Source organism: Bactrocera oleae, chromosome 3 (assembly GCF_042242935.1).
Source record: "Bactrocera oleae isolate idBacOlea1 chromosome 3, idBacOlea1, whole genome shotgun sequence".
NCBI lineage: Eukaryota > Metazoa > Arthropoda > Insecta > Diptera > Tephritidae > Bactrocera > Bactrocera oleae.
Genome location: NC_091537.1, coordinates 83,150,210 through 83,164,494, shown reverse-complemented (window position 1 = coordinate 83,164,494; position 14,285 = coordinate 83,150,210). Strand labels below are relative to the sequence as shown.

The window sequence follows — 14,285 nt, the reverse complement described above, 5'->3', positions numbered from 1 at the left end:
CTCCAGCGCTGCAGTGATTACCAGTTTTCACCAGCTAATACCTTCAATTCAGCAGTTTTGCTACCGTAATCGCACCTATTATTGTTATTATATATTTTATATTGAATGGCGGGCTCCAAGTGTTTTAAGCAGCCGTCGAATTATTGTTTTTATGGAAAAATGTATAAAAAATTTTTTATGGCAGAATGTCATCGCCGATTTCCCAACACTTAACAAGCTTCGCCCTACAACAACAGTAACACTAATAACCTTTAGTGAAGGGACCAGTGCTAGATTTATGAATATTTATAACGAAAAATGTATCTTTTAAAAGCCAAGCATCAAATATTCGAGTAAACCTATTTTTAATATACAACGTAGCCAGGTTAAGTTTGGTTAAATTGTCCCTCAAAATAGCGGAGGATCACACTTAGACTGCCATATATAGTCCTTTTTAAAGCCAGTTTTCAGCTACTTCATTTGGAAAGTATGAAATTCAAGATAGCTTAGCTGGATCTGGCAAAGGCGCGATATTCGTGTAGGAAGGGTTGAGTTAATTTTACTTCAACTTCTGCCAAGCAGGTTAAGCAACTAGCATCCGGACAGTCTTACCACTATTCAAAGGTGAACTTTGCTGAGGGTGAAATGATCTTACTATTTTCCCTGGGCTAGAAAGGCTATGCGACTAAACAGTTGCTAGGAACTGATCAGCAATTGTCATTCTAGCCTGAGGCTCAACCATCTAGTAGTGAACCGCAAGAAGCCAGCAGACCTCCTACCCGTCCCCATTCTGCAGCTGATGAGACTGTAGTAACAGTCCTAGCAACCTCATTAGCCTTGTAGTAATTCCGGTGTTTCTTAGTCGTTTAAGTGACAGACTGCGATTTGATATTAGTCAATCTTTCAGAGATGTTTTTTAAAAGAAAACATTTGTTTTCGAAGTAGATGTTTATTTCAGCGATGATTTATTCCTTCGGCCAAAATTTCTTACAGCTGAGACACGTTTTAAGCTTTGGGTTAGCTTTGGGTTTTTGATTTTTTAACCGAGAACAGTTTATGATTTGTCAATAACTTTTGAATATACACAAGAAAACATTGAATTTGTGGAGATAGACTTCATTTAAGTACCCGCTGCTCGAAGTATATGCTTGTTCCCTCCATGACTACTTCACTCAAATAAAACATTCGATCAGTGGTTTTCTTTAGGTATGAGTTCCACGAAGTAAATATTTGACATGACGAGCTTTCCTATGCAAACTTCAGACTTTTTAACGCATGTTCGCTCACAGAACTGAAGATTATAAAAAAAAAAAAATTTTTGGAAAAGGTTACGTACACCCGAGTGTTATTGGAATAGAATGGATATAAATCAAGCTTTGTACTATAAATATATCTATATCTAACTTTGTACATACAAGTATGTATGTATGATTGTAGATTTTTTAATTTATTTCGAGCTTATTTAGAATATTCCAATAGCAATTTATAACAAAAACCCAAAAACAACAAAAAAAATCACCGATTTGAAATCGTTTTTGCATGTACTTCATTGTATGTATGTTTGACTATATGTATGTGTGTGTGTATGTATGTATGTATGCGTTTTTGCGTGTTGTAAGCCGCGCGACAAGTTAACAACCAAGCCAGTTTGGCAACAACTTTTACCTGCTACGCATAAATAACATAAATTCAAGCAAATAAAAAAAATAACAGAAATAACAACACTAACAAAAAATTAAAACAGCAAAGCCAACAACAACATGTAAACCAATGTAGCAAGGTAAATTAACAAGATTTGTAATAAATGCAAAGTCAAACTCGAAACTGTATACAAATGTACAAGAGCTTATAAGTATATATGTATAAAATTGTATATACTTATATACACATACATATGTTTGTATATATATATAAGTAGATACATATATAGTGCTAAATCGCAAACCAATGGCAATATTAATTAGTTGCATTTTCGACACACAACTTATATTTTGGCTATTGACATTGTTGTTGTTGTTTTTGTTGTTGCCTCTTAAATTGAACACACGCTTAAATGTGGCGTTACTCGCAAATATTTTCGCGAGTTTGCGGCGCTTAGCACGAGGGAGCGCGCCGCCACTCAGCGCCAACCAAGCTTCTCGAATTTGTGATTTTTTAGCTTATGTTGTTGTTGTCGTTGCTGTGACGCTTCACCCAAATTGGAGCTGCTTATCTACCACAAGCTGTGCGCAGCGCTCTTTTAAAGCCAAGCTTAGCGCTATACATATAGACATACGAAAGCGAAACAGAAGCAACAGCAACAACAAGTGAAGCGTTCGGAGAGTGCGCTTATGAGCGTTTTAAGGAGCGCTGTTATTTTTATTGAGCACTTGTCGACTTGACTTGACTTGACTTCTAACTTATGCTGATTATAACAGAGACTAGATGCACTGTCAGGCAGGCGCCGCTGTTTTTTGCGCGTCGTGCGCTACGCTTTGCAGCCGCGGATGCTGACGCGGCGCTCATCGCTGGTGTACCGATAGCGCGCTGGCTGGTGTAGCATATGTGCGCATGCAAATGCCAATGTGAAATCAGTGAGTGGCAAAAGCTTCAAGTAGCTGGCACGGATACGTAACGCGCGCGCACATTTACCCCGTTATACGAGTAGTCGTAGTGCTCGCCAAGCAATTTAAGGCAATCAATTAGATGCTGAGGCTGGAGCTGTGGCCTGAGAGTGAGACTGGTGCTGAAGCGTACACTGTGCCGAAGGTAGGTGTGCGGCGCGCGCGGTGTGCTGTGCGTGGTTAGCGATATCAGTTAAATGTGTAGTGTGGTGTAGTCTGTTGCGATATGTCGGTTAAATAGTTGCCTGTGGTGTAATGCGGCGGTGTAACGGACACAAATTTCACTTGACAAATTTATTTTAATTATTGTGTTTTTGTTTTTTTGACAAACGCTTGTTTTCTTGTTAATAACTGTCAAATTTCAAGTATTCGGCGTTCGAACAGTGTGTCTGCGATCGTTAGGTTAATTGTTATGCAGTGAAATTAATTCGCCTAAATTGTTGTAATTGAGAAGCGTTGACGCAGAAGTGTTTGCCGCGGCACATACATACATATGTATATTGTATATAAATATTTACATGTATGTATATAATCCATAAATACATATTTATAATCGATTGGGCAGCGCATAAGTGCTGCCAGTGCCGTAATGCGCCAATTAATTATGGAACAAAAACAAAAATACGAATAGTCAAATATCAGCGAAATACTCTCATCGACAAAGTAAATAACAACAAAACACAACAGTAACAAAACTCGCAAATGCGGAAAACAATTTTTAATCAAATTGATAATGAGTGGAATGGAAAGAACTGCTGCTAGACAAAATAAGAATAGTAATAATAAGTAAATAAAATTCATAAAAAAGTAAATGAAATAATAGACAAGTAAATAAAATTAAACAAATTATCAAAATACACCAGAGTGAGCAAAATATTAAAAACGGATTAAAAATTAATTAGTGAGAAATAAAATATGAGCATTTGTGAAAAAGTAAAATAACGAATGAAATAATGAAAAATAACAAAATTCAAAATATATAAAATAAATTAAAATAAAATATAAAAAAGTATATAATTAAAAATAAAACTATTAAGATATAATAAAAAAATTTAAATTAAATTAATAAAGTATAACAAATTTAAAATAAAAATTGAACATTGTAAAATAAGTTAAGATAACAATAAAGTAAAACAAATGAAATAAAAACATAGTTTAACTAATATTCAATGGCAATAAAACTAAATTACATTAACAGAAATAAAATAAAAATTTAAGAGGAATTAAAAAAATTAAATTAATTAAAATATAACAATTTAAAATAAAAATATTGTAAAAATAAATTTAATTAATCAACACGATTTAAGTTTTAGTAATATATAAAGTTTATTTAATTAAATTGAACGTTAAAATTTAAAAAAAAAAATACTAATTTCAATAAGAAATAATATAAAAACAAAAACTAAGTTAATAAAAATCCAAAGTATTGTAATAAAATTAAAAAACTAAAATTAAATTAAATAATACAAAATAAAACTGCAATTAAATCAATTAAAAAAATAATACTTTAAAACTTAATTAAATGAAACGAAAGTAGTAAAATAAAATACAAAAGAAATACAATTTATATTAAAAAAAATTAAACCGAACAAAAATATTAAAAAAGAAAAATTTGTCGCACCGACGTCATAATACCTTTCACAAATAAAAACTTAACATACAACAACTTGATTTTAGTAAATCAGTTTGTATGGCAGCTATATGCTAAAGTCGTCCGATCTGAACAATTTCTGCGTAGATTATAGCGCTGTCATGGGTAGTAACCTGTGTCAAATATTTAAATATATAAAAAATTAATTAAACGGAAACTTAATTGATAAATGTTAAAACAATAAAAAATGTTATAAAAAAATTTTTAATATTATTTGAAAAAAATATTTCAAAAATATATACCATACATACATATGTGTATTTAATTTAATAAAAAAATTCAATACTGTTAAAAAAAATATTTAAATATAATTTACAGAAAATTTTATTTATGCAAATATTTTTAACTCCCACGCAGCCAAAAATACTTCCAAATATTATAAAAACAAAAATATTAAAATATTATTTAAAACTATATTTTCAATTCTACTGCGCAGCTAAAAAGTATATCTAATATAATATACCATAAAAAACAAACTATGTAAATATTTTACTTCAAAAAAATTTTAATGCAAAAATATATTTTCAACTCTTCCGCGCAGCCAAAAAATATATACAATATATATGTAATAATTTATTATTCAAAAAAATTCAATACTGTTAAAAAAATATTTATAATCAATTTAAAGAAAATTTAGTTTATGCAAATATTTATAACTCCCAATTAGCCAAAAATACTAACAAATATTATTAAAAAAAAAATATTTAAATATTATTTAAAAAAAATTAATTTAAAAATATATTTTCAATTCTTCCGCGCAGATAAAAAATATATCTAATATTATATATTATACAAAAAAAATATTTTTATATATTTTAGTTCAAAAAAATTTAAACTCAAAAATATTTTTTCAACTCTTCCGCGCAGCCAAAAAATAGTGCATACATATTATATATGCATATTTTTAAATACCATGATACAAAAAATTTCTCAAAATAAAATTAAAAATTTTCCTATCGTTAACTGCACAAGCTTTGCGACATACCAATAGACAAATAGTGGCGCTGGCTTGCTCTGCGACAGGCGGTGCCTTTTACAGCGACTTTGCGCACGTCTGTTGACTCTCGTTTAACGTCGTTGTCGTTGTCGTCGTCATCCTCGTCATCATCGTCATCGGCACTGTCCATAGCTTAATTAACAAAAATTTCGTGTTATTTTTTTATTTTGTTAATTTTTTTGTGCGCAGTAGTCGCCACTGTTTGTTGGCGCTTTACCCCACTTCGCAGTCTGTTGATCGATCTGGAGCTTAAATGATCGCGACGCGAATGCAAATATATACATAAATGTAGATGTGTATGTATGTAAAGCGTTTCATAGGCAAATTTTCGTATACGTATTTATATAGTTTATTGTTTTTTTGGGAGGTATCAACTTTTTATGGCGTGGCATTCGCCTTCAACGTGTTTTGTAAACATTGTAAAAGTGCATGCAGCCGGGCACATGTGCGCGTGTTTGTGTAAATGTAACTGGCAACCTTACGCCGTTGGCATGCACTAAGTCGTTTGTGCGTATTCGACTGACAGCCAGTGAAAACGTTGCGTATGAAATTCGTTCAGTGGTTTTGTAGGCATGCAAAGGCAAAAATCAAAATTGTGCGCATGTGTGTGTGTGTTTGTGTGAAAATAGTTTGCCATTTTTTATATAGAGTTGCAAATAATGCATTAAAAAATTATGGACATTTGAATTAATTTTTTCCTTTTATTTTGTAATCCCAAATACGGAATCCCAAAAACCGGACTAAAAATTTATTTTTTATTTTTTAACTTTAAATTTATTTTTTAATTTTTCATCCAACTACCCGATTAAAAAACAAAAAAAAATGTATGTAATTAAAAATTAAAAAAATTTAAAAATTTTTCATTCATTCAAATTCATTAAAAAGTAATATTTTCAAATTTTATTCCCACCGGTATTCACATCGGGAATAAAAAATAAAAATTAAATTTTAATCCCAAATTTTTGAATTTAAAAGTTCGCAACCCTTTAACCAGATTACGTAATTGACCTGCACCTTCTCGTTCTTTTAAGTTCCCTGCTTTAACGCCCTAGCAACAGAAAGCCAGTAGAACAAAAGGATTGACCCAATTTGTATGAAAAGTATAGAGGCTCGTTAATGCTCGATATTTCATACTACACTTTTATGTACGATTGCGCTTTGAAAAATAATTTCAATGACATTTGTTTTTTATTAAAAAGTATGTTTCATTAAATAATTTACTACTGTCATGTGTATCAAGGTCTTAAATATGCAATGTTTTCATTACTTTTGTTTAGCAATTTGAAAGTCAAATGTAATTCATTTCACATAAAGCGAACATGTATATATGCAACTACAGGGTGCTTCATACATATTTTCCTAGGTGAGCTTTCAATGAAAAACGCAACTTCACCGAAGCTATAATACTCTTCACAGGTCCAATTCTTCAAGCCTAAAAAGATTTTTAACTTGATTTCGATCAGCCAGTTTATATGGCAGCAAAATATACTTGTACATACATATATATAAATGTAGAGTGATTCGATCTGAAATTTTTTTTCCTAGATTGTAGTGTTGTTTTTCATACTAACCGATGCCAAATTTTGTGACGTTATCTTAACAACTAAAACAGTTTTCCATACAAGAACTTGATTTGGATCGGTTCGTTTGTATGGCACCTATATGCTATAGTAATCGGATCTGAACAATATGTTCGCTGATAGTAACATTTTCTTGGAAAATAATTCATACAAAATTTCGTGAAGATATCTTATCAAATACGAATGTTTTCCACTTAAGGACTTGATTTTGACCGATCAGTTTGTACGACAGCTATATTCTATAGTGGTCTCACATCGGCGATTCCGACAAATGAGCAGCTTCTTGGGGTAAAAATTAGGGGGCGAAATTTCAGATGGATATCTCATAAACCGAAGGACTAGTTCGATTATAAAAACAGACGGACATAGTTTGACTCAGCTCGTTACGCTGATTGTTACTATATATATATGTTTTTTTTATAGGGCCTTCAACTTTTCTTTTTGGATTTTACAAACCTCGTAGCAACCTTAATATACCTTTTTCAAGATATAAAAATCAACAAGAAATTACAAATAAGCCCTTTTTATGAAACACGATTTCACTAATCCCAACTTAGCGGGCCATTAGACATACATCTTCTAACATACCTCTGTTATGCTCACTGTTAACTAAAATGCGTTTTCTAGCAACATTTTTAAAGATATCATATGCTGTCAAGTAGTATTGTTTGAAAACGTTTGAAGTAAGAACCACTTTATTGACCACCCTGTATATTGTTTTTGCAATGTTGAAGCTTTATATATGAACTTTGTTACAATAAATTTTTCATTACTTTCATTTTTATTGTTCAAATATTTTATTTGACCTTTCATTTGTCACATTGAATGCCAGTAGTCGTAGTCTGTCTCTTTCATAAGGAAAGCCCTCGCTGCTTCCAATTCATACGTCTTGTCTAACACTGAGCAAGCCCAGCCAAGCGAATAGCATACTTTAGCACGCAATTCGGACTACAACTCTTTCATTTTCGATGGGGAACCCTTTGTTGTCACATTGAGTTTTATGAAATCTCACCATATCAGCTAATCCAAGTTCTCTCTTTAACCAGCCATTCAATACGATTTTGTGTCTAAATCTCTTCCATGATAGCTACCACCTTTGTAGATAATGTTGCTGATTCATGTTTGGAAGTTCTCTCTCTATTATTCGAAAAATTCTATACAGATGGTTATTATTCACTTAAAAGTATTTAAGAACTCTTTGAAATCCAATTTTCAATCGGATATATAGCTATCAGCTTAAAGGAAGGACAATTTTCTTCATTTATTTTTGTGTAATCTAAACTTTTTTGTGAATTCAGTTATCTTTTTAGGTCGATTGTTCAAATAAAAAGTGTTCACTATATATTGGTGAACTTGCAGAAAAAATGAAACAGACAAGGCTCATTGGTTTTTTAGTTGATAGAGAGAACACTATCACCAGTCGAACATCAGGTTAAACATTGATTATTGTTTCGATAAATATTCTACGATGGCATTTAGACTTTTTTAGTTACGAGCGAATGATTAGCATTTCTTACATTGCCCACAGTACTTTTATCTTATTTTTATTACCGTAAATGTGTCTCCAGTCTTCAAGGTTTAGCAGTTTTAAATTTCCTTACTGCTCTCGGCTGTATTTCAGTGATTATTTCTGCAAGAAGTCAAATTGAAATGTGACGATCGTTTGACATATCCCGAAATATCTCGAAATACCGAACACGAAGCTCCGTTATAGCAGTTGCGAACAGCGTCACACAGCACTAATACTTGCATTTTTCTTTATATGTGTGTGTGTGATGATTTTATCACATAAATTTAAATTTTTTATAAAGCAAATCCACTTGCACACGCACGCACAAACTTCTAATGTGTAACACACGTTTTCAATGACTGTTAAAACATCATAAAACACTCATACAGTTATACGCTCCCTAAAATACACCAGCAAGTGCTCGTGCGCGAAGCTTCGAGGCGTGCTATTAGATTAACGAAAATGAGGAGTTTATGAGCACAATTTTCACTGACGTTAACTGTAAAATTTTGTTAAATTAAAATTGTAAAAAAAAGTTTAGTGATTGATATTGATTTAGGATGCTTTCTAATTAAAGAAACAACAATAACAACCACACATACATATGTATGTATGTAAATGTAAAATTAAAAATATATGTATATATAAATATATATTTTATATACCATATATGAAAGCATGAAAACGTTAGCAACAAAAAATAAAATAATATTATTATGTGCATACAAAATCAACAACAAACACCTATATAGTGCTAAAATTGATAACACCAACAAGAGGCAACCACGCAGTACTTTAATAAAAAATTTCGTTAAGCAAACAGCTGAAAAAGTCGCTCTAAGGGCAGTCAATGTGGCGCGCATACAAAATAAAAAATCGACAACAACAATAAAAATAACAACAAACACAAATTTGAAAACGGGAAGCGATTTGGCGAGAGCCGGAGTGAATTTATGCATGCAAAATGTATTATATTATATACATACACAAACCATATACTCGTCCGTATATGTGTGTATACTTATGCATTTATATACATAAGCATTCGAAATAATAGCAGTGGCATAACCAGGAATTTTATTGAAGAAAAAATAATGTATTTGATTTTTATTATATATTCCAGTCAGAATACCGTTTCTTATAATTTCATGATCTTCAATTTCAAACATTGAGAACTTTGTCTATTTATCTTTAACGCATTCTCTTCACCTATAGCTTCCTTGATTTCTACTCAAAGATTCTCCATTGAATTAAGGTTAGGTGACTAACTTAGCCAGTCAACTCATTATCGCAACTCCATTTGAAGCAAACCAATTTTTTGCCAACTTGCTGGTATGTAAGGAGTCGTTGTCTCATTTATAGAGCCATATTTCAACGTACAATTGGCAATTTCTTAATCCAATAAAAATGTACGATAGTAAGAGAAGCCGCTCCATATCTTGATTTTGGTACCTCCATGTTTTTTTCGTGCAAGAAAGATATCTTGGATAAAATGAAGAATTTTGCAGCAGTATTTACGAACTGCCGGCGTCTTTGAGTACCAAATAAAAAAATTCTCATTTTGTCGGACCACAATATGTTGCACCATTTTTCGACTGACCAATGCAGGTGCTCCTTAGCAAATTGAACTCTGGCCTGCACATGCCGGGGTTGAAGTAATTCGTACCTTTCTTGAATTCCTGCCGAAAAGTTAAGCTGTTATCAATTTTTTTTTTCTTATTGTGCACGCAGTATTACCAAGATTTAACTCAAATTTAATTATTTTTTAAGGGTACAAAATGGCTTTTCTCGTGCCAAAACCACAACTCAACCGTGGTCGCGAAAGAGTCTCTTTTCGTCTCCTTTTTTCGGGATTTGGCTTCATTTTTTTGCATTCGTAAATGTTTTGGCACAATATCCGAACAAATCTTGGATAAACTTGTAAGATTTTCCCTCCACCAAACATCTTTAATAAGATTTTGTTTTCTTTTAGAACAATCTCTGGCCGGACCCATTTTTGCTAAAGAAATATATTTTCAAAAGAGCGATATTCACTAAAGAACTGTTGAACCAATTAATAATAACGGGTTTCCATGAATGCGGTAACTGTAACAAAAATCAATTTAAACATAGACGGGCAATATTTTATGGCAGCTATACCCTACAGTGATCCGATCTGAACAATTTATTCGGAGATTGCAACACTGTCTTAGACAATAACTCATGCCAAGTTTCTTGAAGATATCTCGTCAAATGAAAAATTTTTCCATACAAGCACTTGATTCTGATCTTTCAGTTTGTATGGCAGGTATATGCTATAGAAGGCCGATATCGGTGTTTCCGACAAATTATCAGCTTCTTGGGGAGAGAAAGCCATGTGCAAAGTTTACAACGATATTTTGAAAACTGAGGGACTAGTTCACGTATATGGTATACAGACAGACAACGGACATGGCTAAATCGACTTAGATCGTCAAACTGATCATTTATATATATTTTTTATAGATTCTCCGACGATTCCTTCAGGGTGTTACAAACTTTGTGACAAACTTAGGGTATATTCAGGGTATAAATATCACTATTTTAGTTTTCACAAGCCGCTGCTGTTATTTCGAACGTAGTTGTATATGCAACGTGTTGTCCGCAATTTTCTGGTAACTTTTTTAAATTTTTTTTATTTTTATTTTTTTGTTTTTTGATTTTTTCTATTCATGTGTTTTTCTCTACTAAAGGCATTGTGTAGTTGAACCTGATTTGTATGTGTTGTGCATGGTAAGGTTATGCTAAGATAGTGAAGAACAAGAAAAAGCTTAGTGCCACACATATATACCTACATACAAGCATATATTCATATATGATAATATTAAATACGCAACTGTGTACAAAATTTTACCATAGAAGTGTAGTGAAAACTAATATTTAATAAAAAAAAAACAACAACAAGTGCTAAAACAACATGCATGCAACAACACGCGTAAATTCAGCAAATAATTTTGGCAACAATCACATAGAGCCAAATTTTGGCGGTGCAAAATCCAGCAGCAACAACAACACCTACAAACGCATGCCAACAATAACAACACACCCCTATTGCAACAGCGGTGCCAGCAACAACCTGCCGCTACAACAAACCACCGCCAACGAGACAGCCGCAAGCCAACAACAACAACAACAACGACAGCGTCCAACAGCACAGGCTGAAACGATGACAAGCCGAGAATGTTTCAACGTTGCATATAGCACGTTGACAACAATGCGACTGGTGGGGGGTGCCAAGGAGTCGACTGCGGCGGCGGGCAATGGCGAGGAAGCGAGGACTAAATTGAAGCCAGCAATGGCAATTAAAATCATCAGCGACAATAATAGCAAGAACAATAACAACAATACTAATGCGCATAAGAATGTAAACAACAACAACAATAACAACACGGACAACAAATCAACAGCAACAACTGGTGCCAAATTAGACTCATCGATGTTGATTAATGCTCGCAATCAATTGTCGACAACGACGACAACTGTGACAACGCATGAACGACGGCAACAACAAGAACACATGGGACAACGACAACAACAACAGCAACAAGCTGAACACATGTTGTCCATAACAAGGGACCTCAATCAAATCAATTTAAAAGCATCACTTTACGCCGAACAACAAATATACAATGCCAACAACAACAACAAGCACAATTGTAGCGGCAACAATCAGCAGCAGCAACAAAATAGCTTGAGTAGTAGCGTCAGTAGTAACAACAATAACATTCGTTGTTATAATAAACACAGCAAGGCGGGTAATATTAATCAGCAAAAACAACAACAACAACAAACAATAAACAGCAGCAAAAACAACAACAACAACAACAGCGTAAAGGACTGTGAACAAGCAATTGACAACAACAACTGTAAAAACAAGCAAAACATGAGAATGATAAAAGATGACAGCAACAACAACAGTAATGGGAGCAATGCGCCAGAGCAACAACAACAAGAACAACAAATGATAACGCTAACAATAGCAAAAGCTGCGCAACCGGAAACCAACGCACTGATCAGCGAGAAAACAAGCACAACAATGAAAGTAAACACAACAACAACAACAAGAACAATAACATCGCCAACAATTGAAAGAACGAAAGTCAAGACGACAAAGCTTACGCTACGCAAATCATTCTCCACACCAGCTTCATTTAAGATTGCTGACGCTGCAGCGGCGTTGAGCCACAGCGATGGCAATATGATGATTGGCTACAACAACAACAGCAACAGATCAAGTGAGAGCTGTAGCAAAAGCGTGAGTAAAGCGTTGCCAAAGTCAGAGCTATTGAGTGGCAAGAAAAGTGATAGTGAAGATGTTGGCGGCGATGAAGATCATGTCCGCGGCGCTGCCACATGTACAAAGCCAACAGCGACATCAACATCAGCAGCGACAAAAGTAAACTTTGCACCATCACCAGCAATAATCACAAATGCGACACAGCGTGCTAATGCTTCAATTGAGGCAATAACAACAATAGCAAAAACAACAACAACAACAATAAGCGCATCACCGCAGCTTGCCACAATGGATGGCGTAACGCGTTCGCAGACTGTCGTGCATGCCTCGCAGCAACAAGACACACAACAGCGACAGCTGCTACAGCAACAAGCGCAGCACCAACAACAGCAGCAGTCAGGCACGAAATCAGTAAAAGCGAAAGATAATGATAATCAAGTCATTTGCGGCAACAAAAGTATTTCGGATGTTGTTGTGGCCAGCACGACAACCACCACGTCCTCGTTGCCGCTGTCGCCCGTTAGCTTCGATTTGGATTTGCGCTTCGGTTGTGCGCATTACAAGCGCCGCGCCATGTTTGTGGTAAGTTTTTCCTGATTATTGTATAACAGTTTTTAATTCGACTTTCGAGTTTTAATTTCGTCTTCGTGCGCCGCAACTTGTTGCAGTGAGCCTTGCGTTTGAATTGTTTTTGTTTTGTTCCTCTATTACCTCTGCACTCGATTTCTATATGTTAATCGGTTCGTTTGCATGTTTTAACATTCGAAAAATTTGATATTTTACATGTTCAAATATGTTCGAAAATTGGGTCAACTTGCTTGCCTAAATATTTTTTAGGTTATGTAAGCGAAATTTGAGTTTTTGGTGCTTAGTGATGTCAATTGAAGCTTCCTCTCACATTTCTCTTTTTTGCCATATTGACTTCAAGATTGCTATGACCTTTAGCACGTTTTTCGAATTTCGAAAATTCGATTATTAGGTCGAAAACTTCAAATTTAACCTAGAAATTACGCGAAGCGGTCTAACTCAGTCAGTTCTTCGAATGATAAAAATGTTTTTGATTCATAATTTCGGGGTTTTCGAAAGCTAAGGATTCATAAGTTTCTAGCATTACCAAGTTTTTTCGAAAGCATCGTTATTTTTTTTTAGCTATACTGAGTACTGATTTTAAATTTTTTTTTTTAGGAAGAAAGTATAATCGTCTGCTGTGTGACCTATTAAAGGCTTGATCATTATTTATGTTTGAAACATTTGAAAATATATACGTATAGTTACATATGTATTCAACATACATGTATATAGACGATAATCACCTCTAGTTGACCACGAAGTTTGTAACCCCTAGAAGGGAATGTCGAAACCCCTATAAGCATATATATAAATGATCAACGTGACGATCTGATTCGATCCGTCTGTCTACCTATCAGTCCATCTGTCTGCCTGTCTGTAAATACACGAATAAGTCCCTCAGTTTTTCAGTTATTGATCTGAAATTTTACACACCTCCTTTTCTGCCAAAAAACCGACTCATTTGTCAGAACCACTACTATCAGACTACTATAGCATATAGCTGCCATACAAACTGACCGATCAAAATCAAATTCGTATATGGAAAACTTTTTTATTTGACAAGATATCTGCATGGAATTATGCAAGATTTATTATTCAAAGCAACGCTATAATCTGCGAACATATTGTTTAGATCGGACC

General features: G+C 33.7%; 1 protein-coding gene across 5 annotated transcripts in view; it reads left to right on the top strand.

Annotated features, from left to right (window-relative positions):
• Positions 1-2,526: 2,526 nt before the first annotated feature.
• The window catches only part of Rchy1 (Ring finger and CHY zinc finger domain containing 1), a 32,366-nt gene continuing 20,607 nt past the window's right edge, over positions 2,527-14,285 (top strand). For 2 of the 5 annotated variants that reach the window (XR_004978061.2, XM_036370558.2), the window contains exons 1-2: positions 2,529-2,727; positions 11,032-13,157. Coding sequence is in view for 1 of the 5 variants with exons in the window: in XM_036370558.2 (XP_036226451.2) it covers positions 11,256-13,157 (1,902 nt within the window). In the remaining 4 variants the exon portion in view is untranslated. Of the gene's footprint in view, positions 2,728-2,748; positions 3,103-9,027; positions 9,287-11,031; positions 13,158-14,285 lie in introns of those variants that run through there. The other 3 variants (XR_004978062.2, XR_011395507.1, XR_011395506.1) reach the window with 3 other exon arrangements.